Source organism: Anolis carolinensis, chromosome 1, assembly GCF_035594765.1.
Source record: "Anolis carolinensis isolate JA03-04 chromosome 1, rAnoCar3.1.pri, whole genome shotgun sequence".
Classification (NCBI taxonomy): domain Eukaryota; kingdom Metazoa; phylum Chordata; class Lepidosauria; order Squamata; family Dactyloidae; genus Anolis; species Anolis carolinensis.
In genome coordinates, this window is record NC_085841.1 from 327,793,730 (window position 1) to 327,817,136 (window position 23,407).

The 23,407-nt window shown below is 40.8% G+C and overlaps 1 protein-coding gene across 5 annotated transcripts in view; it reads left to right on the forward strand.

Moving 5' to 3' along the window:
• Window positions 1-1,373: 1,373 nt before the first annotated feature.
• Window positions 1,374-23,407, forward strand: part of ttc6 (tetratricopeptide repeat domain 6) — a 136,935-nt gene continuing 114,901 nt past the window's right edge. For 2 of the 5 annotated variants that reach the window (XM_062968296.1, XM_062968300.1), the window contains exons 1-9: window positions 1,385-1,578; window positions 3,955-4,984; window positions 6,500-6,589; window positions 7,422-7,520; window positions 8,834-8,917; window positions 9,277-9,366; window positions 9,676-9,753; window positions 13,917-14,093; window positions 15,170-15,312. In XM_062968296.1, the coding sequence (XP_062824366.1) occupies window positions 3,965-4,984; window positions 6,500-6,589; window positions 7,422-7,520; window positions 8,834-8,917; window positions 9,277-9,366; window positions 9,676-9,753; window positions 13,917-14,093; window positions 15,170-15,312 (1,781 nt within the window). In that variant the 5' untranslated portion in view covers window positions 1,385-1,578; window positions 3,955-3,964. Of the gene's footprint in view, window positions 1,579-3,954; window positions 4,985-6,499; window positions 6,590-7,421; window positions 7,521-8,833; window positions 8,918-9,276; window positions 9,367-9,675; window positions 9,754-13,916; window positions 14,094-15,169; window positions 15,313-23,407 lie in introns of all 5 variants that reach the window. The other 3 variants (XM_062968299.1, XM_062968298.1, XM_062968297.1) reach the window with 3 other exon arrangements.

Here is a 23,407-nt window from a genome sequence, read left to right on the forward strand (position 1 = left end):
GCAAGGAGGCAGAGAGCAAAAGGAAGCAATAAAGGCTACTTTGAACCGGGGGGGGGGGGGTATCCGTTTATTAAAGGGTTATTATGTAACTCATAAAAGAGGGTTTGGAAACAATGTATCTTCTGGAGCTTGTGGCTGCTGCAAGTCTTCCTGGGCTTTCCAGCAGCCAATTGTCCAGCCTTGGAGCTCCCTGCTAACAATTTCAATTTCCACCAAAGCCCAAATGTATTCTGAGGTAATTCATAAATTTCACTGGGGGGAGAGGGGTCTTGGCTTGACATAAAACATTTTGTAGAATTCTGGGGTTTGTGTTGTCGAAGGCTTTCGTGGTCAGAATCACTGAGTTGCTGTGTTTTCCGGGCATGTTCCGGAAGCATACTCTTCTGACGTTTTGTCCATATCTATGGCAGGCATCCTCAGATGTTGAGATATATTGGAAACTAAGCAAGGGAGGTTTATATATCTGTGGACAGTACAAGGTCTGCCTTGCATCTTCAAAGCCTGGCTGATTCTTGTCTGGGGGAATCCTTTGCTGGGAGGGGTTAGCTGGCCCTATTTGTTTCTTGTCTGGAATTCCCCTGTTTTCTGAGTGTTGTTCTTTATTTACTGTCCTGGTTTTAGAGTTTTTATATACTGGTAGCCAGATTAGGTTCATTTTCATGGTTTCCTCCTATCTATTGAAATTGTCCACACGCTTGTGGATTTCAATGATTTCTAGTGTGTAGTGTGACATGTGGTCCAGCACTTCTGTGTTCTCAAATAAGATGCATAAGATGCTGTGTCCAGGTTGGTAAATCAAGTGCTCTGCTATGGCTGACTTCTCTGGTTGGATTAGTCTGCCGTGCCTTTTGTGTTGCTTGATTCGTGTTTGGGCAATGCTTTGGTGATCCCTATGTAGACTTGTCCACAGCTACATGATATGCGGTAGACTCCTCTTGTCCTTTGGTGAACATGTTGTGCCAAGAAACCAAGTGCGTTATTGTAAGGATCCCTCTTGTCCTTTGCTGAAGGTACCATTTGTTGGATTTTCTTAGTGGGTCTGTAGATAGTTTGTAGGCCGTGTTTCTCCATCAGCTTCCCTATGCGGTCAGTGTTTCCCTTGATGTATGGCAAGAACATTTTTCCTCTGGGGGGATCTCTGTCTTTACTTTCCTGGCGTGTTCTTGGCCTTGCAGCTCTTCTGATGCCTGTGAGTTTGTTGTTTACTGAGGGCTAAGGGCTTTCTGGCTGCTTCCTCCCGGAAGAAACAAATCCCAACATGCCATACGACGTTGCCATGGCAATGAAAGTACGCTAAAAGTAATGTTTTGGGGCCTAGAAGCGGATGTTGTTTTTCCGAACGCGCCTCACTTCCTGCAGAGGGCGCTCAGGTAGAACCCTTCCCTCCAGCCAAACTGGGACCTCCATTTCTCTGGCCCCGCCCTCGGGGCTGTTGCTAGGCAACCGGGCACGCGCGTCCCCCTCCCTTCCTCCTTCACTCCCAACGCCGTTGAGAAGCAAAAGGAAGAGGAGAGAAGAGGTCGAAAGCCTGTCTCCTGGAGCCTGAGAGACAGGAGGAGTCGCTTGCTTTGTTTTGGGGTGAATGGACGTCTTGAGGGGCGATGGGCTAAGGTTGAGACCGAGAAGAAAAGGGGCTTTTTGCTTGGAAGGAGAGAGCAGCTACATTTACTACACCAGGCCTGGGCAAACTTGAGGCCTGCAGGTGTTTTGGACTTCAACTCCCACCATTCCTCACAGCCTCAGGCCCCTTCCTTAAGCTTAAGCGGCTGAGAGGGGAAAGGAAGAGGCCTGGGGCTGTGAGGAATGGTGGGAGTTGAAGTCCAAAACACCTGGAAGGCCCAACTTTGCCCAGGCCTGGTCTACACTATAACATTAATGTAGTTTTACACCACATTAACAACCATGGCTCGATACTATGGAGTTCTGGGAGTTGTGGTCTTTAACCTTCTCAGCCAAAAAAGTACTAGTGCCTCAACAAAGTACAACTCCCATGATTCCAGAGCATTGAGCAGTTTAAAGTGGTGTCGAACTGTATTAATTCTGCAGTGTAGATGCACCCCACAATTTCAAGAGGTGTTGTTTTATTGTTCCTTTTTTTATGTTCTTAAACAGCTGTAAGAAAGAAATCCCAACAGCATTCTCCCATTATAGAAAGCCCCCTTTTCAGGAAGCACTTCTTTCATTTTTGGTGTGATGCTGTTAAAAGGCTGAAGATATAGGTGCTGTTGCTTAAAGATGAAAATTAGGAAGATGTGCTGTTAAGGTTTGATTTGTTAATTGGTTCATTTGGACAGATGAAACGTTTGTTAGATGAAAAGGATATTCCCCAGTTTCACATTAATAGGGTAAGTTTCTTTATAATGCAGTTTGAACGGCATTATAATGGTCACTGTAGATTCATATAATGCAGATTTAACTGTATTGAATTGGATTATATGTGTTTACATAGCCATATATTCCAGTTCAGTATGGTTCATCTGCATCATGTGACTATTATTAAATAAAAGTATATTTGTCTACCTGTCTATGGTATCTCTATAGATAATATATAGGTTTTTCAAGAGTTGCTCTGATTGTGTATTCCTGCATGACAGCATTGGACTCGAAAGCCTTTGCAGTCTCTTCAAACTCTTATGATTCAGGGTTGCTGTGAGTTTTCCAGGCTGTATGGCCATCTTCCAGAAGCATTCTTTCCTGGCATTTCACCTGCATCTATGGCAGGCATCCTTAGAGGTTGGGACATCTGTTGAAACTAGGCAATTGGGGTTTATATGTCTGTGGAATGTTCAGGGTGGGAGAACATTCCACAGACATTGGCAGCTTGATTAGCATTGAATAGCCTTTCAGCTTCACGGTCTGGCTGCTTACTGCCTGGGGGAATCCTTTGTTGGGAGGTGTTAGCTGGCCCTGATTGATTCATGTCTGGAGTTCCCCTGTTTTCAGAGTGTTCTCTGAAAGTTCTCTGAAAGTGTTGGACTAGAATCCTAGAACCAGGGTTTGCATCCTGGCTCAGCCATTCAAACATAGAGGGTGACCTTGGGCAAGTCACATCCTCTCAGCCTCAGAGGAAGGAAATTGCAAAGCCCCTCTGAGCAAATCTTTGCAAGAAAACCCTATGATGGGTTTGCCTTAGGGTTACCATAAGTCAGAAAATACTTGAAGGCACACTGCAACAAGTATTCATGTGATGGTAGTGTTGTGCTTCCAATGCTGAAATTACTGCATTTATTTACATGCATAACTATGTAAATGAATGATCAAAACATGCTATAATTAACTCTTTCTCCTGATGGGCAGCAGTCCTAATAAAATTATATGGTGTAAAATATTGTTTTTCGAACATTTATGAATGCTGTATTAGTCAGTTTTCTAGTTTGCTTGATATATGCATCTCAGATAATTTATCTGTGGAATGGGAAAATGAAATGATAGAAGTGGTGGGGCTTTTCTTGCTCCATTTTTCACTGAAGTATGTTCAATTTTTGGGTTTCACTAAGGTTCCTTTCATTTTTCAGTTTTTAAAGAAAGATGTCTAGAGTATAGATAATCACAAATATGCTAAATTACAAAGTGATTAGTATCAGTGGCTCTCTCTATCACTTAATTGATCTTATGCATAGGGAGGAGGGAGCAAGCTTATTTTCTTCTGCCCTGGAGACTAGGACGTGGAACAATGTCTTTAAATTACAGGAAAGGAGATTCCACCTGAACGTTAGGACAAACTTCCTTACTGTGAGAGCTGTTCAACAGTGGAACTCTCTGCCCTGCATGTGATGGAGGCTCCTCCTTTGGAGACTTTTAAGCAGAGGCTGGATGGCCATTTGTCAGGGGTGCTTTGAATGCAATTTTCCTGCTTCTTGGCAGGAGGTTAGAATGGATGGCCCATGAGGTCTCTTCCAACTTTATGATCCTATGATTCTTTATAAACAAGATTCTATGTTTGTTTTTCCCAAGGTGTAAACAAATGGCTAGAAAACGTGAGCATCTTGGATTAAGTTATTTGGAAGAACTGAGTTTATTTAAGGAGCGTGAGAATATATGTAAAGAATCTCGACGGGAATTTCTGAAGTTTAAGCAAGAAGCAGCTATTGTTCATAGTGCTCAGAATAAACCTATATTGGAGGTGACACCAGCAGAAGAATCATCTGACATACAACTATATTCTTGCCTAACCTCAAAGAGTCCATTCCTGCTGCCTGAATCCCTTTTTGAAGAGGATGATTCTAAATTCCCCCCCAAAGTAAGGATCTTCCCTGAGGTACCCAAGGAGGAAAAGCAAGCAGAAGATGCCGCAACTCATCAAAAGAAATCTGAGAAAGAAGTCAGACCTGGCTCTGGAAAGGCAGTACTGGAATGCAAAAGTGATAGTAAAAAATATAAACGTAAAAAAATGTCAGTAGCAATAGCCTCCTTAGCTGGTACCAGTAAGCAACTCAGTTTATTAAAGAAACCAGAGCCCACACCCAAACCCAAATATTCAAAGGTTGTCAGTCCGAAATTACTGTTCCCCTCTCCCAGCCTTCTACCAAAAGACAGTACTTATACTGAGCAGCTGGAGCAAAAACATGATGCTGAACGTGCTGTTGCAAGACCCATCAAATCATTTCCTCAAGGTTCCCCTTTGAGTAAAAAGTCCCCTAAAACTGGTAAAGAAATGTCAAAGCCAAGTGTATTGAGTTCAGTGTTAGACTTAGACAAATCACATCGTAGAAAAAGCACTATTCCACCTGGTATGAAGTCTGCTCCAGATTCTGGGGAAGACACTCGTGCTGATAGAACAAAGTCACACATGAGGCAATCCATACAGAGTAAGTCACAAATACGCATTTCTGTTCAAAATGTGTCTTCGAACTCTGGAATTGTTCGACGGTCTATCGATGAAATAATTGCGTCCCTGAAGTCTACTGCTCTGACTGAGTCAGACATTAGGATCAAAGAACTCCTAGAGAGTATTCTTGGCCACGATTACAACATCAAAATTGATGTAGGTAAAGTAGAATAAGTTAAACATAAGTTGACTGAATAAAAATACTTTGTGTGTGTGTGTGTGTGTGCCTAAAATGGCTGCAGTGCATTACCACTCATGTATTTGGACAAAAATAATGTTTGCCAGCTTCTCTTTATTTTTCTGCTATATTTTAATGGCAAAGTGTATCAAATTTAAATGCATTCTCCACTGAAATGTTTTATATGGTTGCATAGCTGTATTAGCTGAAGTACATACTTTATACATACCCAATTGTTATACAGTAGTTGTACAAAATAATGTATCATTTATTTATAGATGGGGAAGTAAACAAAAATACTTGAGAGAGAGAAGAGTCTTTTATCATTAACTAATTAATTTCATTGATATTCTACCTTTCTCCCAGAATGAAATGCAAGGCAACTCAGAAATAGTCACTTAAAAAGACCTGGAAAATAAACTATAAAATCAAAGATGAAGCAATAAAATCAGTTAAAAGACAAGCAAAGGTTTTTAAAAACCACCCAAATAAAGCCCCCACCTCAAACATTAAAACTCTTCTCAACAAAAAAAAAAGATATTTACCTTCCAACAACAACAACAACAAAAATCAAAAGTGGCCAGCCTAGCTAAAAAGTGCTCCAGAGTGTTAGAACAGGTACTGGAAGGCTCTGGTGTCCTCACCAAGTAAACCTGTAATGTTTGTGGATCCTCTGTAGATCTTAGAACCTGGGGAGACACAAGTCTTTTAGATAGTTTGGAAGTATAGGTCAGGACCAGCGCTTTGAATTGTGTCTGGAAATGAACCAATAGCCAGTGAAACTGTTTTTATCAGGGGAGTTACATGTTTCCCTAGAACTGGTTCTGGTCAGTATTTTAAAGTTACTGAGCAGCATTCTGAAACTGAACTAAATAAACAGCCTTGATTTTAAAAATGTGTACTGGAGGTTTCATGTTTTATTTTGCTAATGCTTGTCATACTTAGGCATACTTAGGCATCATGGGGTTATTCCATATTATTATACACAATTTCCAATCTTTTTCTGGCTTTTAAGGGCACAGCTTCACAAGATGATTTAAAAGGTTAATCTGCAGTTTAAAAGCATATATTGAAATAAATATCAACGTAAAGCTAAAAACTGAATAGTATTCAGAACAAATTGTAAGGGGGGAAAAAACCTCCAGGAAAAGCTGAAATAAATGCATTTTAAAGATGTATTAAAATTCTGAGGAGGCTGGGTCTTGATACAGTTCTTGGGAGTGTCACATTTTTGGAGCTGCTACTGAAAAGAACCTGTCTCTGATAACTGTTATCCCAATCTCTATAAGCATACTAGAAAGCAGGGCCTCTGAGGGTGGCATTAAGGTCTTAGCTGATTCATATGCAGGTGTTACTTCAAACAGCTTGTTCTCAAGCTGCTGAGTATATTAAAAGTCAAGAGCAGCTCTTCAAATTGGGATCTCAAATGTATTATTGGCTATCACATACTTGTGCATTCTGATATTTGTTATTATTTCCTTTGTAAAATAAAGCTACCAGCTGTTCAAAAAGACATTGAGCCAGCTGAAATGGAGTCTTCAGGTGCAGAGGTTTTACCAGGGGAAGCAGAATTAATAGAGCTGGTAAGTTTCAGGAGAGTTATTAATTTCCCCTCTATTAATACATAGGGAATGATTATATATTCTGTATATCCATATATCTGACTCTGCATTCGGCTTGCACATTGGTGGGGGCATTAATTCTCATGCCCCATAAGTCTACTGACCTAAAAGGTTGCTCTGGATAGTTGTGTTGTAACAGTAGTGGAGAACTGTGAATTGGTGACTAGAGCTTTGGATTAAACTTCAAATATGTGAAATTATGAAATGTGAAGTACCCGTATTACTCTTGTATAAGTCAACCTCATGCCCAAGTCAAGGGTAGGTATCGATTTTGATCTACCCATGGATAAGTCAAGGATTATCAATGCTGCCTCAGGGAGGCAACCACCCCTGTCCACCACTGCAAATTTCCCACCTAGACATTAAAAAACCCAGATTGGTGGTGCTTTTAGGTCCTTAGGGATCTATGGATAGATCTATGGATAAGTCAACCAAGGTTTTTGGGTTGATTTTTTGGCTAAAATTTCTAGATCTTTGCATGAGCATATAGAGTATATCACACTGTATCAAATATATTTCTTACATTTGTAGTACACCTTTCTGCCGAGGAATCCAAGGTTACACAAATGAGCTTCCTCCTCCTTATTCTCAGGATAAGCTGAGAGATAGTTATTGACCAAAGCTGTCTAGGTTGATACTCAGATAGGAATTTCAAAGATAGCATCTCTGCAGCTTTTGTTCAAACTGCTAACCATATCCTCATCACTTTCTTCCTAGTAGGACTAAAATGTGATACCAAGAATTCTACGTTTTTACCCTAATACTCAGGCTTTTATTATTTTTTCCAATAAAGCCATCACCTGCTACAAAAGAATTCTTGCCCGCAGAATTTGAATCTCCAATTGAAACTCTAACTGAACAAGTAACATCAGCAGATGCTGAACAAATAAAGGTATTATAGTAAACTGCTGTTACAGAAGGAAATTAATTCTTAACTTGTGTACTTTTGCTGTGTGGTCACCTGGCTTCATATATGCAGAATTGAACATTAAGCTTCTGGAGTGAGATAATGTATGTTTTTGTTATATTGTTGGTGAAAAGCCTTTATGTGAAACATTAATACTGTATGTTGAGGATGTCTGTGTAAGGCTTCTGATCAGCATCTATAAAAGTGTTTGTGAGGTTATGTGTGTGTGTGTGTGTGTGTGTGTGTGTGTGTGTGTGTGAGGTGAAGTATTGTTTTGACACCAGTGAGACTATTCTCTTACACTTGTTTCTACTGCTGGAACTAAAGTTCATTGTAATTACTCTAAAATGTCTATTAGGGCCCAAAATGTACTGAATTTTTCACCCATTGCTCCTATGGAATATGTGGAGCCATTTCTTCAATTTATTTTCCTACAAAATATTTTTGAGGGTGGGGAACTTGGAGAGCTGCACTTTTTCAACTCTGACCTATATCTTATTTTGTTAACAACAACAACAACAACAACAACTTTATTTGTATCCTGCCACCATCTCCCCGAAGGGACTCAGGCAGCTCACAGAAAGCACTCAATAGTGCAACAATATACAAGTACAACAAAAGTATAAATTAACAACAATAATATGAACCCAATTACACTTAAAACAGCAATAAATTTAAAAGATACTATAAAACTCAGTAAGCTACAAAAATAGCAGCTGTATTCAATATCAGTCCTCATGTGAAATCATTGATCCTCGAATATAGTGATTTAGGCCACAATCACTAAACATAGTCAAAGGCTTGTTTTAAAAGCCATATTTTCAGGTGTTTGCAGAAAACTTGGAGAGTGGGGGCTACCCTAATCTCTTTAGGGAGGGCATTCCAAAGCTGGGGAGCCACCACCAAGAAAGCCCTCTCTCTCGTTCCCACCAACCGCTGAGGTGGGATTGAGAGGAGGGCCTCCCCACCAATCTTGGGTCCGCTCCGGTTCATAGAAGAAGATGCAATTCTCGAAGATAGGTTGGACCCAAATCATATAGGGCTTTTATACCTGCACTTTGAATTGGGCCCGGAAACTTGTCGGCAGCCAGTAGAGTTGCTTCAATAGGGGCATGGTATGCTCCCTATTACCAGCACTAGTTAGTAATCTGGCTGCTGACTTTTGCACTAACTGCAGTTTCCAAACCATCTTCAAAGGCAGCCCCACATAGAGTGCATTGTAGTAGTTCATTCTAGATGTGACTGTGTGGACCATTGAAACAATGTGCATTGTTCCTGTCTTTTATTATTTTCTACAGGAAATATCTGCAGAACCAGAAGAGGAAAACATTTCCCATAGACTGCAGCAGGAAGATGCAATAGAAGAGGAAGGTGCTATTGAGGTTAGCGTAAAGCATTTTGAGTTATTTTGTTTAATACTTGTTCTTTCTTTCTTGCTCTTCTCTTTCAAAGCCATTAGTCCTTAAATATAGCATGCCATGCTTCATTTAGTTCTCATTATAGATATGAATACAATCTGGTAATTTTAACAAAAATATTTAGCACAGTATTGGCTGCATAAGACTGTGCCAAGTTGTTTGAGTTCTTTCCGAAAGCTAATAAACTAAAGAATTAATAGCTGAAAGCAAAGCTTGTTTAAATCTCTTATATTAATTAAATTATTTGTTTGTTTCAAAAATGTCATTAATATTGATTAAATTGCTCTGGTTATATGTTCTTTTTGTCCTTTTCTGTTTTCCAGGAAATACCTGGAAGTGCACCAAAGGAGAGTATTTTCTATCAAGAACAACAGGAAGCCTCCATAGTGGAAGAAGATACTGTCAAAATAGAGGTGAACCATTCAAAATTGTAAACCTTTGTGTTTCCGGTTAATAAAGCAGTGGAGCAAACAGCAGAAGGCTAGCTCCTATGATCGAAGGATGTGCCAAATTAACAAAATATTATGTCCTTCCAAAGAGAAGAACTTGGGTTTTGCGTTGCAGAAGATAACCCATTTAATGCTCATATGCTGTTGCTTGGATGTTTGAATATCTATCCAAATGATCCTATTTCCCTCAAATCAGACTTCCACAATCTTGTCCCCTAGAATCTTCCATACCACCACAGAAAGTATTAAGTTATATTTTATTACTTTCCACAGGACATACCAGAAATCCTACGTAGGGGGAGTATTCTTTCCAAAGCACAGCAAGAAATAGAAGATACTGTCAAAGTTAAGGTGAAAATTTCAAAATTGCAAATGTTTCTAATTTCTGTTAATTAATTCTGTTGATTACTTTTGTTCATACTGTTATATTTTCCCCAAGTTAATTGTGTTTGGCATATTTTTTCTTATTCTTGAAATTCACAAGCCATACATTTTGTTTATCATCATGAACACAATCTTGTAATTATTTGTTCAATAGGGTGCCCAGTAACAGTCCATTTATGCTTATGCTCTATAATTGACTTACAGGAGTATCAAAGTCTTAGACCACTTAACAAACTGAAAATGTGCTACTTTTGCAATGCAATCCAGTAAATATCTTTTCAAAAGTAAGCACACAATTTTCACTGGGACCCACATTCATGTAATATGCATAACGCTACTGCAGCATAGACCAAGATGCCTGTATTGCTGGAAACATTTTGAAATAGTAATTTTTTATTCCTCTTTGCTAAAAGTTAAAATATAAGTCAACCTATCAACTATCATTTGTATAGTGCAGTGTTTCTCAAACTCTGCTCCTCTAGGTTTTTGGACTTCAGCTCTCAGAAATTGCAGCCAGCTAGCTTACCAGTTGTTAGGAATTGTGGGAGCTGAAGTCCAAAACACCTGGGGGAGCAGAGCTTGAGAAATACTGGTATGGAGTATAAACCAGTCACACATGGCACAAGATTTATGGATGTGGTTTTGTGTTTCACAACCAAAAAGAAAAAGAAAAGAAAAAAAAGAAAATGAGAATTTGCGGTAGTAAGGAGGATTGGAATACTCTTAGAATACAGTGAAGAGATGTGGGAGCTGTTCACTCACCAGCATTTAAATAAAGTGAAACACAGTTGTCCATAAGTTGTGACTGAAAATCCAAAGCATTTTTTAAAGAAAGCATGAATTATATGAAAGGTTCCTTTTGGTCACGTACACAGTGCCTTTCCCTTCTCATTTCACAGCTATAGTATATACTAGCTGTGCCCGGCCATGCGTTGCTGTTGCAAAGTATGGTGGTATGGGAAATAAAAGTATTGAGGAATTGGTGGTAGTTAAGGTAAAGGTAAAGGTTTTCCCCTGACATTAAGCCCAGTCATGTATGATTCTGAGGGTTGGTGCTCATCTCCATTTCTAAGCCGAAGAGCCGGCGTTGTCCGTAGACTCCTCCAAGGTCATGTGGGATGACTGCATGGAGCGGCGTTACCTTCCCGCCAGAGCAGTACCTATTGATGCACTCACATTTGCATGTTTTTGAACTTCTGGGTTGGCAGAAGCTGGGGGTAACAGTGGGGGCTCTCTCCGCTCTCCCAATTCAAACCTGCGGCTTTTCAGTCCAGAAGTTCAGCAGCTCAGCGCTTTAACACGCTGCACCATCAGGGGATATTATTTCCTAAAGGTTGTGAATATACAATATTTCTGATTGGTTTTTTTTGTCTGTTGGAGGCAAAATGATTAGGATGTAAAGGCCTTGCAGCTTTAAAGCCTGGCTGTTTCCTCCCTGAGTGAATTTTTTGTTGGGAGGTGTTAGCTGGCCCTGATTGTTTCCTGTCTGGAATTCCCTTGTTTTCAGAGTGGTGTTCTTTGCGATATTTTATGTGTTTCTACTGTCTGTGGCCCTGAGAAAACAGAGGATTTGCCAGACTTTGATGATGGGAATACTTTGTTGGGAGGTGTTAGCTGGCCCTGATTGTTTCCTGTGTGGAATTCCCCTGTTTATTTACTGTCCTGGTTTTAGAGATTATATTGTTCTGCATTATTCTATCCCAGTAATTATTTCATATTAAAGTAGAATCTCACTTATCCAAGATTCGCTTATACAATGTTCTGGATTATCCAACGCAGTCTGCCTTTTCATAATCAATGTTTTTGTAGTCAGTGTTTTAAATTCATTGTGATATTTTTGTCGTAAATTTGTAAATACAGTACAGTAGAGACTCACTTATCCAACATAAACGGGCCGGCAGAACGTTGGATAAGCAAATATGTTGGATAATAGGGAGGGATTAAGGAGAAGCCTATTAAACATCAAATTAAGTTATGATTTTACAAATTAAGCACAAAACATCATGTTAGACAACAAATTTGGCAGAAAAAGTGGTTCAATACACAGTAATGCTATGTAGTAATTACTGTATTTATGAATTTAGCACCAAAATATTAATGAAAGCATTGACTACAAAAATGCGTTGGATAATCCAGATCGTTGGATAAGCGAGACTCTACTGTAATTACTACATAGCTTTACTGCGCATGAAACTACTTTTTCTGTCAAATTTGTTGTATAATATGATGTTTTGGTGCTTAATTTGTTTAATCGGCTTTTCCTGAATCCCTTCTTATTATCCAACATATTCACTTATCCTGCCGGCCTGGTTATGTTGGATAAGTGAGAGTCTACTGTATATTGATAATCTTATATTATTTATTTATTTATTTATTTATTTATTTATTTAATTTATATACCGCTCTTCTCCCTGCTTAGAAGTGGATTATATGAGGCCCCTTCTTCACAGCTGTATAAAATGCACACTGAAGTGGATTATATGGCAGTGTGGAGTCAGGATAATCCAGTGCAAAGCAGATAATATAAGATACTAAATGGGTTATATAGCTGTGTGGAAGGGCCTTGAGTCTACACTGCCATATATTCCAGTGCAAATTAGATAATCTGTGGAAGAAGCCTAAGTTAGGCCTAAATCTGCCTGTCCCCTAACTGAACCCTGGCTGTCCCTTGGCTGGTTGCTAGGAGACCAAGTGGGCAGAGATTAGCCCTCTAAACTGGCAGCAATTGGATAAAAAACAATTATTGCTCTCCCTCTAATTAGGACTTTATTTTTCTTTTCTTTTTGTTGTATCAACCTTGAGGCATGGATGATGGGTTGTGTTGTCAAATTTTGAGGTTGGGGGGGCCTGTACTTTTGTTGTTTTGTGAATCGCCGTGATGCCATCACTCTTTTATATATATAGATGGTCTTCCCTGCATAGAATAAAAGAAAATGATAAACAATGTATTGTCAAGTGCAAATCAACATTGTTTATGTGTTCAGTAATGGATAGAAGTGACAACTATTCGGTTGGTACATACCAAAGCACATATTTCAATTCTATCATTTAACAAAAAAGACTCTGCCTTCTTGGCCAAGAAGCTAAACTCACTATATACCTTGTGGGATTTGATATAGAAAGATAAATCTTTCTATATCAAATCCTACAGTTATATGGATTATGTGACATTTGCACCCTACTAATATCACACAGTCATTAAACCGTTATGATAAATTATGCTTTCCAGGATGTACTACAATTATTATCAATCACATAAAAATACAAATAAAAATGCTTACATCATTCTTCTGTAAAATAAGATCTGTGTTGCAGTTGCCTTACTTGTCTCATTATTATCACAGTTAAAGCCAAGCAAGCAAGCTTTATTTCTTGTATTGCAGAAAAATAACATACATATTATACTCTCAGTTAACCGGCACCCATGGCACATGCTGGATAAATGTAGTTTTTGGTTGCCTGAGAGTTACAATTCATCATATGCCTAAAAAATACTATACCCCATACTGTGGCATACCATAAACTCTGTTTTGACTTGATATTAATATTGAAATACAGTAATTAAAAATTAGCTATATTATAAAAACTGATTTTGCACTATTATAGTAATTGATTTTATTTTAATTTTTATTTAAATTCTTATTTCTTCAAATTTTTTGCCAGTTTCTTGATAATTTGGTTGTTTGAATTCCAGGTAACTATGAGTCTATTGTAGTTAATGGTATAAAAATAAATCCTGTCTTTCTCACTGGAGAAAGGACCAAATGAAAGATCGGACACCATTCTCAAGCAAAATTCTAGTGACTATGGCACCAAAATATTTTCTGCTATGTTGCTTTTATCTGATATCCAAAGTTAGTTAATATTCTTCATCCCATTCTGTGTAGAAAGATTTTGATTGTGTTATTTGGTCGCATTTAAGGACTATGTTCTCTTAGTTAAGATAATTGATCTGAAGGTTTTAGAAATTTTTCTTCACTTTTTATAGTCTTCTTATGGTCATCATTTAAAAGTTAAAGATGTAGATTATAGGTTTTGCTACTTGGCTAGATTGATAAGCTGTTTTTATTCTATTTTTTTGTAACTCATATAAATCTGAATTATATATAGACTAAAATCTCTCTCAATAGGCACTAGAACAAATTACTGAAGTACTTGAAGGAAAAATAATTCATGTGTCAAGAACACCTTCTCAAGAGGGACCAAAGGTACAAGAAAGTGAAGAGTTTTCATTTTCAGAGGCTGAAGAGTTAGAGTCAACGTCTTCGATATCAGAAACATTGAAGATCACTGAAGAAGAATCAGAGGTAACTAAACTGTTTTATGTACAGTTAGTCAATATATCAACTAATTAATCAGTATTGGAAATCTAGCTAAGACTCGCCAGCACTTAAGCTGGGGCAAGAGAACTGAATTTGGAGGAAAGGCCTCTTCTGAACAAATCTTTCCAAGAAAATGCTGTGATAGTTTTGCCTTAGGTCACTGTAGTCAGAAATGACTTGAAGCCTCACACAACAACAAATGTTGGGGGGAAAGTAAAGAATCCAGTAGCGCTAGTGTCATGTTTTATGTATATTCATTGCTCAATAAAAGGATTGCTCATGTGTGGATTTTAAACAGCCTTTAGCATGATAGGCACGTCTTTTCCCTTTTTGATCAGGGTGGGGAAAATCAGGCCTTGGGAATGAAGGCTGCCCAGCTAGTTCCTCAGATAGTTATATGGTTCAGATCCTGCCTAGACTTGGCTATTTAAGCAGACCTTTGAAAATGATTAATAACCCTTAATGTGAATGAGGTCTTTGTTTTTATGGATACACTTGGGCACTTTGGCTTTTAATTAATTAATTAAATCTCTTGGAACCATTATGTTTTAAATTGCCTAATTCATGTTTTTCTTGTTTATTGTTTAATTTTTATTTTGTTTTATTTATTTTCCTTATTTGTTTGTCATTTACTTGGTATATATTGTTTATTGTGTTTTACTCATGATATGAGCCGCCCCCAGTCCTTTTCGGGGAGATGGGGCAGGATAGAAATAAATATGATGATGATAATTATTATTAGTTATACCATTTTATCAGTGGTGGCATTATTTCATGTGTTCTGATTCTTTGACTTTTCCTCATTGTTAAAATTTTGAAATGTCTGTCCTAAGATTTAGTTACTTGTAGTAAGAGCTTTAAGCTAACTAAGCTGGCTTTAGCTCCACCATTTTGTCTTTAGCCTCATCCAATACTGGAATGCACTGGAGTAACTAAACCCATGAAATTTAGCTATTTCTGGAGTGTAAACAAGACGTTGAGTGGCTTCTGAAAGCACTTTTAGTAGTATTTTCATATTCTTAAATATGTTAGTTTTAATGTTGAGTTTTATATCTATATAGGAGTTTCTGCCACCATACATGGGCCTGTCAATAAAAGGAAAAGCATTTACAAAACTTAAACCAGCTGAAATTCAGAAAGGTTTAGAAGAACTTTCTGAACCACAGTCTGTGTCTGTACTTTCCACATGGACTACAACGATCAGGTAAGCTTTATAAAATTTATTTACTACTATTGAATAATGATAACATTGAGATGTTTTAGAGCATTTTAATTGTTTCTTCTTGTAATCCTCAGGTTATCTCCAATTTCAGACATTTTACATAGCAGGTGGTGAAAGAATATTGATTTGTCCAAAGCCACCTAATGGGTTCACAGCAGAGTTGTTAGAATTTTAGTTGATACACAACAGCTTGCTGCATTATAGCAACATATCCTATTCAGAATATTTTAAATTAAAAATGAAAGAGATATTGCAATTATACATTTATATAAGGAATTCACATAAGATTCTATGTCAAATATTAATAATTAATAATTAAAAGTGCCATAAGTGCAGTTTGCCTACTTTATGTGCAGAAGATCTCACAAGACCTTAGCATTTGAGTGCTAGAATATACCTAAAGATGGCCCTGCACAAGTATGGGATAATATGTGTAACTCTTCAGAGAATCTTTGTGCTTTCTGTGCATCAGCAGTAGAAGAAACAGCTTGGAATCTTTTAAAAAGTTAAACCATCCCTCCTTCCTAGCATTCTGTTTGATTCTACTACATCCAAAGCATTAGTAAGACCGGAGGTTCTCAAACTTTTTAAGTAAAGGGCCAGTCCACAATACTTCAGACTGTTGAGGGGCCGAATTATCATTTGAAAAAATGAACAAATTCATATACACAATGCACATGTCTTATTTGTAGTGCAAAAACAACAACAACAACAACACTGAAAGAACCATACAATATTTAAAAATAAAAACAATTTAATCAAACATAAACCTATCAGGATTTCAAGTGGGAAGCGTGGGCCTGCTTCTGGCCAATGAGATAGTCAAGTTAATTGGGATTGTTATTGTTATGTGCCTTCAAGTCATTTCAGACTTTGGGTGAACCTAAGTGTAAAACTGGGGTGGGGGTGGGGGCCAGGTAAATGACCTTGGAGGGCCGTATCCAGCTCACGGGCCTTAGTTTGGGGACCCCTGAGTAAGACCATTCTCTTTTTATATGAGATGGTTGACATACTTTATCTTAAATGAAGAGGATGCTGTGGATGTAGCCTATCTTGATTTCAGTAAGGCCTTGAAGAATGACCTCCATGGTATTCTCACAAAGAAGATAGTAAAATGTGGACTTGACCACTACTTCTTAAATCTGATCCCAAACGAGGTCCCCTTAACTCTGTGTTGGGGTCATGAAAAATTTGACGACAGTAAAATTTTGACACTATCACTCATTAACACAAATGTATGAGCAACAACATGTAATGTGAATAGTAGGTTCTTCAAAAGATGCTTCACCTGTACTCCATCAAAAGGAAAATCATCCTGTTTTGGAAGCCTTTCAAATGCTGGTTTATTATCAGTAAATGTTTGATTCTTATACCTATTTTATATGCCTATATAACTAGGGTCATGTAAACATTTCTCAGACAAAAAGGGGTCACAAGTGAGAAAAATTTAAGAAGCCACGGGCTTAGACAATGCTGCTGTTAGGTGAATTGGTAATTGGTTAACACACTGAACCCAAGGGGTTATTACTCTTCATCCTGGAGAGAAGTAACTAGTAAAGTGCCACATGGGTTTGCCCTATTCCTGGTTCTGCCCAACACCTTTATCAATGACTTGGATGATGAACTAGAGAATATGTTAATCAGATTTGCAGATGACACCGAATTGGGAGGGATAGCTAATACACCAGAAGACACAATCAGAATCCAAATGATCTTAACAGATTAGCTGGGTCAAAACTAACAAAAGGAATTTAAACATGGAGAAATGTAAGGTATGACACTCTAGGCAGAAAAAATGAAATGCAAAGATATGGGATATGTGATGCCTGCCTTGAAAACAGTACATGTGAAAAAGATCTAAGACTCTTAGCAGATCACAAACTGACTGTGTCAGTTTGATGTGGTAGTTAAAAAGTCAATGCTATTTGATGTATTGTTGAAGGCTTTCATGGCCGGAATCACTGGGTTGCTGTGAGTCTTTCAGGATATATGGCCATGTTCCAGAAGCTTTCTCTCCTGATGTTTTCCCCACATGTATGGCAGGCATCCTCAGGGGTTGTGAGGTCTGTTGGAAACTAGGCAAAGTATTTAAAGAGGGTGGACCTGAGCTGACACAACAACTTCACCAGCTCATTGAAAAGGTGTGGGTGACTGAAAAAATCCCAGCAGACTTCAAGGGTGCCACCATCATCACCCTTTCCAAATGGGGGAAAGAACAGACTGTGGAAACTATCAAGGTGTCTCCCTTCTAACCTTCACTGGGAAAACCTCACAAGAATCCTTGCAAACTGCCTTCTACCTGCCTCAAAAGACACCCTCCAGAATCCCAGAATAGCTTCCTCCCCTCCAGAAGAACAGTGGACATGATCTTCACTGCACGAGAGCTCCAAGAAAAATGCAGAGAACAAAATCAACCTCTGTACATGGCATTCATTGACCTCGCAAAGGCATTCGACACAGTGAACTGCAGTGTTTCTGGACCATTCTCCAAAAAAATCAGATGCCCTGACAAATTTGTGAACATTTTGTGGCTCCTCCACGATGATATGATAGCAACAGTCTTGGACAGCATTGGCCTCAAAGTGACCTATTTAAGGTAAATCAGGTGTCAAACAGGATGTATTATTGTCCCAACACTATTTTCCATCTTCATTACTATGATACTTCATCTTGATGATGGGAAGCTTCCCACTGGCGTGCAAATCATCCACCGGACAGATGGCATACTATTTAACGTCAGCAGATTGAAAGCCAAAACCAAGGTCACAACAACATTTGTTATAGAATGCAATATGCTGATGATAAAGTAGTCTGTTCTCATTCAGGAGAAGATCTACAAGCCACTCTAAACACCTTTGCAGAAGCATATGAGAAGCTCAGCCTCTCACTGAACATCAAGAAAGCCAAAGTGCTCTTTCAGCAGTCACCAACCAATCCCTCTGCAATGCCAGAAGTACAGCTTTATGGTGTGACATTAAAAAATGTTGACAGTTTCTGCTCCCTTGGCAGCCACCCCTCCACAAAAATCAACATCAGCACTGAAATACTGACACCGCCTGAACTGTGTGACTGCAGCATTTTCTGAATGGAGTAGAGAGTGTTTGAGGATCAGGACATCCGTAGGAATACCAAGGTGCTTGTTTATAAAGCTATTGTTCTCCCAACCCTGTTACATGCCTGCAAAATATGGACCGTCTACAGACGTCACACTCGACTCCTGGAGCGATTCCATCAGTGTTGCTTCCGAAAAATCCTGCAAATCTTTTGAGAAGACAGGTAGACATAAATGTCAGTATGCTGGAAGAAGCAAAGACCACCGGCATTGAAGCAATGATCCTCCGCCATCAACTCCGCTGGACTGGCCATGTTGTCCTAATGCCTGATCACCGTCTTCCAAAGAAGTTACTGTACTCCCAAATCAATAATGGACAATGAAGTATTGGTGGACAGGAAAAGAGATTTTATGATGGGATAAAAGCTAACCTTAAAAACTGTGGCATAGATACTGAGAACTGGGAAGCCCTGGCCCTTGAGTGCTCTAACTGGAGGTCAGTTGTGACTAGCAGTGCTGTGGAATTCGAAGAGGCTCATTGGAGGGCAAAAGGAAGAAATGTGACAAAAGGAAGGTGTGTCAACTCTGACCAGGACTGCCTTCCACCTGGAAACTGATGTCCTCACTGTGAAAGAACATGCGGATCAAGAATAGCCGTCTACAGTCACCTACGTATCCATCGCCAAGACACAACACTTGGAGGGCCATCATACTCAGACAGTGAGGGATTGCCTAAGTAAAGTAAGTGTCATAATGTACTTTCCCACATGTCTTTCCTGGTAAGCTTACTAGTCATACATGTTATGTGTACACACTATAATGAAGTAGATAGGGTGATTATCTATAACTGATCACCTGTGGTCAACTGTTGTGATGACCCATGGGCCTTGTAGTCCTGCTCATGACATTGTGATGCCTGATGAAGAAGAAAACTTGGGTTTTTTACCTTCCCAGTCAGAACTGGATTCTTCCCAGACAGATTCTTCCCAGCCAGATCTGGGAACCTTGCACCTGCAAGAGGATTATGTTCCAGAAGTATGTCAAACAAATACTGAGGCTACATCTCCAGTGTTTTCTCGCCATGAGTTTTGTAAACAACAGAGAGGCTTGGAAGCAGCCTCGCGCAGGAGTGCGAGAATAATTGCTAAGAATTTGCCAATTAAGCCTACTTTCCATGAGAATCTTTAAGGAGTCAAACATCTGGTCTCAGAGATTAGCTTTCGGTTCTGGTTCCCAGAGAACTGCTCTCGGCGGGAAAGTGAGACTCTATATAGGTGTTTTCCCCGCGGAGTAACTTTGCGGAGTCAATTCGTCAGCCTCCGGAGCGAGTTGTGTCTGGACAGCGCGCTCCGTCTCTAGCCTCGTTCCTGCTCAAGCCTTGCCTTGTTTCCAGCCTTCGCTCCTGTTTCCCAGCCTTTGTTTACCAACGGACCTTGCCTTGTTTTCCCAGGACTAAACCTTGCCTTGTTTCACGGATTTTACCAAGTTATTCCACGGACCTTGTTCTTGTTCCTCGTTACCTTGTCCCACGTTTCAAGCCTTGTTTCAAGTATCAAGTTATTTCCTAGCCTTGCTCAAGTTCATGGACTAAAGGACCTTGTCATCTCCCCTCACTTTGCCTGGCAAAGTGAGTGTTTCGGTTATTGGATTACAACTTTGGACCTTAATATTTCATATTGGACATTGTTTCTTTGGACTAATTTTGACCTTCCCTGAAAGGTCTACTTCTGGACTAACTTTTACATTTGCTTTTACTAACTTTATATATTTCCTTAATAAAGATATTAGATAGACTCTGGCCTCTGCGTATGGTTATTGGTGCTCTGTAGCCTGGGTCGTGACAGTTTGACTCCGCCACCCTAAGCACCAATTAACCTCGGCCAGAATGTCTACCGGAGTCGTACCTGGGCCGAGCGGCCAGCCGATTACCTACACCATCGACAAGGATGAGGTGGACCGAATCCGTGATAAGCTCAATGCACAGGATGGAGAAATAAAGGGTTTGAAGGAACGCGGAATCCGTCTTCCGGCCATGGCGTTGCCAACCAAGTTTACTGGAGAAGCTTCTAAGGTTCATGTTTTCCGTCGCCAATGCCAAGCTTATCTAGAGGCCCGTGATGCCGAGTTTCCCCAGGAAGACATCAAGGTGGCGTGGATTTACAGTCTCCTAGACGGGCCAGCGGCTAACTGGGCGACGGCTCTGTTCGACCAAGCCTCCCCACATCTAAGGTCAGCGCAACATTTCTTGGACCACCTTAAGGCGACCTGGGGAATCGAGGACAATTTGGAGGCAGCCGGGCACAAACTCCGCCGCCTCTTCCAAGGAGACAGACCCATGTCTCAGTACATAGCCGAGTTCCGAGTGCTGGCCCACAACACCGGCTGGAACGATGTTGCCCTCAGAGGACAATTTCGGGAGGGTCTCAACATTGAAATGCTGGAGGAAATCTCCAAGGTGGATCCTCCCCAAACGCTGGAAGCACTCATCGATCAATGTTTACGGGCTGAAGTCATGATTGCCAACAGGAAGCAGTGGGTACGAGGCCAGAGCGGTAGAGCTGGGGCAAAACCCCCCGCTCCCGCCAGCGTTCAGCCGCGTCCAGTGTGGAGACCCCCACCACCATCCCCATACCCCAGAGGGAGCGAGGAGGTGCCGATGCAGTTGGGCAATGTGCGTCCCAGATTAGATGCCGCCGAGAAGGCCCGCCGCCAACGCCTAAATCTCTGTTGGTATTGCGGGAATGGGGGCCACTTCGCCAGAGAGTGCCCAGCCAAAGGGAAGCCCGCCGCCCGTCTTGCGGCGGCGTCCTCCACGGAGACGAAGACGTCTGAGGCGGCTGGCACACAGCCGGCGGGGGAAGCCAACGACCGGGCGTAGAGAGGCTCGCCAACCCGGTCAAGAAACCCATTCAAGAGCCGCCAACCGGGGTCCTGTTCCTTCTAGTGGTCACCTTATGGTCAGCAAAAAAGGGACCCGTCATGATCCACGCCATGATAGACTCAGGAGCTACCAACAATTTCATTGATAGAGAGTATGCCGACTCTCTGGGATTACAATATCATGACTTCAAGAATGCCCGTGTGGTGCAAGCCATCGATGGCCGCCCTCTCAAGACGGGCCCCGTAAGCCAGTGGTCGGAACCCACCAGGATGTGGATAAGGGAACATATGGAAGAGATTTCCTTCTTTGTTACTGAGGTTCCCCATTTCCCTGTGATTTTGGGGATTCCATGGCTGACACTTCACGACCCAAGCATCTCCTGGTCCAACAGAGAATTGCAGTTTGCTTCAAAGTACTGCCAAAACCATTGCCTCGTAGCCAAGGTCTGCCATGCCACAGACACCGAGCCCATTATCACCTTGCCAAAGAAGTACTCCGAGTATTGGGATGTATTCAATGAAAAAGAAGCCGAAAAATTACCCCCACATAGACCTTATGACTGTGCCATTGACTTGGTGGAGGGGGCCCCGATCCCGCGAGGGCATCTCTACTCCCTGACTGAACCAGAGCAAGAAGCTCTCAGGGAATTCATAGAGACAAACCTTCGCAAGGGATTCATCAGACCCTCTCAATCCCCAGCCGCCTCCCCAGTGATGTTTGTGAAGAAGAAGTCAGGGGAATTACGCTTGGTGGTGGACTACAGAGCATTGAATAATATCACCAAGCGGAACAGCTATCCCCTGCCCTTAATCTCGGATTTACTAGACCGACTTCGAGGAGCCAAGGTTTACACCAAGCTGGATCTTCGGGGAGCTTACAACTTAGTTCGCATCAGAGAAGGGGACGAGTGGAAGACCGCCTTCCAGACTAAATTCGGATTATTCGAGTCCCGAGTTATGAATTATGGATTATGCGGAGCTCCCGCAACGTTCCAGCATTTTGTCAATGACATTTTCCAGGACTACCTAGATAGGTTCTTGATAATCTACCTGGACGATTTTTTGGTGTTTTCTAGATCACAATCAGAACATGAGAACCACGTCAAAATGGTGTTGCAACGATTGCGGGATCATGGACTTTATGCCAAGCTAGAAAAATGCGCTTTTGATCTACAAGAGGTAGATTTCCTTGGATACCGTATCTCGCCTCTAGGGCTCTCCATGGATCCAGCCAAGGTTTCAGCAGTATTGGAATGGCGGGCGCCAACTAACAAGAAGGAGGTGCAGCGATTCTTGGGGTTCGCGAACTATTACCGTAAGTTCATTCCAGATTTTGCCCGCTGGTCTGACCCAATCACTAGCTGCATCCGTGGAAAACAGCCCTTCCGCTGGACTGATCAAGCAGAGAAAGGGTTCCAGCAACTAAAGAAATTATTCACATCCCAGCCAATCCTTCAGCATCCAGATCCTGAAACCCTTTTTGTGGTGCAAGCGGACGCCTCTGATGTGGCAATTGGGGCTGTGCTCCTACAACCGGTGGGAGATCACCTTCATCCTTGTGCCTATTATTCTCGTCAACTAACCGCACCAGAGAGAAACTATACCATTTGGGAAAAAGAACTATTAGCCATAAAGGCAGCTTTTGAAACTTGGAGACATTGGCTAGAAGGGGCCAAATTTCCCATTGAAGTCCACACTGATCATCGGAATCTAGAACATCTAAGAACTGCCCGCAAGCTAAATCAGAGGCAGCAACGTTGGGCTTTATTCTTTGAACGTTTCAACTTCCAGATTCATTATGTGACCCCAGCCCAAACCAAGCAAGCAGACGCCCTGTCACGTAAACCGGAATACGCTGCAGGACGCAAGGAGACCTTTGAATCCCAACTACTACAACCCGAGAACTTTGCCACGCTCACAGTGGGGAACACCAAATCCACTCCCATTGATTCAACTCCCTCTACTCCAGGGCCCATCTGTGCTCAAGAAATCAGGGCTAGTCAGCAAGCAGATGCCTGGGCGCAGGATCAACTTCGTCAAGGTCTGCATTTTCCCTTTTCGCTTAAAGATGGACTGCTTTGCTATAGAAATCATGTTTATATCCCACCCGGACCGGGCAGGGAAAAAGCACTTCGTCTGTGTCAT